The 1509-nt window shown below is 66.2% G+C and overlaps 1 protein-coding gene across 1 annotated transcript in view; it reads right to left on the bottom strand.

Annotated features, from left to right (window-relative positions):
- Positions 1–1474, bottom strand: part of WNT3A (Wnt family member 3A) — an 86988-nt gene extending 85514 nt beyond the window's left edge. The window contains exon 1 of the mRNA XM_004384781.1: positions 1364–1474. Within this exon, the coding sequence (XP_004384838.1) occupies positions 1364–1434 (71 nt within the window). The 5' untranslated portion in view covers positions 1435–1474. The remainder of the gene's footprint in view (positions 1–1363) is intronic.
- Between the last annotated feature and the right edge of the window lie 35 nt (positions 1475–1509).

Raw genomic sequence — 1509 nt, 5'->3', positions numbered from 1 at the left:
CCGACGGGGGCCCCCGGCAGCGCGCCCCCCGCTGCCCAGCGGCCTCTCCGAGGCCCTCCGATGGTTGGTCAGGCCCTCCCACTCGGCCTGCCCGCGCCGCCCTGCAGCGGACACACCCCGCGCCCCCCTCCGGGGCGCCCCTGCTCCCGAACTATCTCTACGAAGAGAAAAATTATTATCGGATTAAATGTACTGCGGCTTGCTCGCTCTACCTACCCCCCTTTCCTCTCGGAGTATTACTATAATTCCAGGCAAGCCGTCGGAGAGGGTTCCTGGAGGGGGGTGTGCGTGTTTGTGGGGAGGCTTCTCTCCAACTCTGGGTCATCATCAGCCGCCAGCCCCGGCCCCCCGGCGCGCGCCCTCCCTCCCCCCCAGCACAACGACCAGGGTTCCACTCTGTGACGCTTGCCTGGGTCGGCTGTGCCCAACGGGAAGCCCCGAGAGAGGGTAACTCCAACCTCTCCATCCCCTCATAATATGCGCAGATGATGGGGAGGCTGAGACCCTTTGGTACCCTTCCTTCGGCTGGTCTGCACTTCCACTGCCAGACTCAGGAATGTCTCAACGGAACGTGCGTTGTCTTGGGGGAGGGACAAGCACTGTCCTCTCAAATGTGGGGTCCTAGGAGCCCTCACTCAGGGGCCCTCAAACCTGGTGCTCTTCACCCTCCTTACTTCTCCGGCAGCCCCCTCCTTGCCACCGCGGTCCAGCCCGGGGGCTCGCAGAGAGGGCCCCTAGAGACACCCGCGCCCGGGCAGCGGCCGTGGAGGCGCAGAGAGGCCCGATGACGGCCGAGTGCACTCCGCCGCCGGCTTCCCACCCCTCCCGGCCCGGTCCCAGCTGTCTTTACGTAACTTTGCTTCTCCGAGCTGTTCAGTCTTGCCTCACCGACTTTGTTTTAAGGTGTGTGTGTGTGTGTAAAAGATATGGTCCTCAAAGAAAGTCTCCAGCTAATCTCCGTCTCCTCCCTTGCTGCCTCCGCTTGCCCTTCCAACTTCTCTCGCCTGTCTCTTGGCCTCGGGCTGCCCGTCGCCTTGGCGTCGGTGTCACCGGTGCCCGATCTTCTTCCCGCCTCTCCCAGCCCACTGCTCGCCCCGTCCGACGCCAAGAGCAGCTGGGTCCGTCAGGTCCTTCACCGGCCCTCTAGGCCGGGGGATCAAAGCCCCCGGCAGCTCCACCACCCTCGTCCCAGCCTGGCCCGAGCAGGTCGATAGTGGCCGCCAAGGAAAACAACCCACCGCGGCCCGAGTGGAACGGGAGGAGCAGGGCGCGGGTTCCGGGCCACCGTGGGCGCCCTGCCCAAGGGGACCGTCGCTCGGGGGCGGGACAGGGGCCAGGGCGAATGAGGGGAAGTCTCACTCACCACCAGATCGGGTAGCTGCCCAGGGCTTGCTTCAGGCCGCAGAGGAATAAGAAGTATCCGAGCGGGGCCATCGCCGGACGGGAGAGCGCAAGGGGCCGGGAGTCCGCCCCGAGAGCGCGGGCGCCGGGGCGGGCCGGGCCCTGGGT

Source organism: Trichechus manatus, unplaced genomic scaffold (genome assembly GCF_000243295.1).
Source record: "Trichechus manatus latirostris isolate Lorelei unplaced genomic scaffold, TriManLat1.0 scaffold00128, whole genome shotgun sequence".
NCBI lineage: Eukaryota > Metazoa > Chordata > Mammalia > Sirenia > Trichechidae > Trichechus > Trichechus manatus.
The sequence above is the reverse complement of the archived record's forward strand: the minus strand, read 5'-3'. Positions and strand labels throughout refer to the sequence as shown.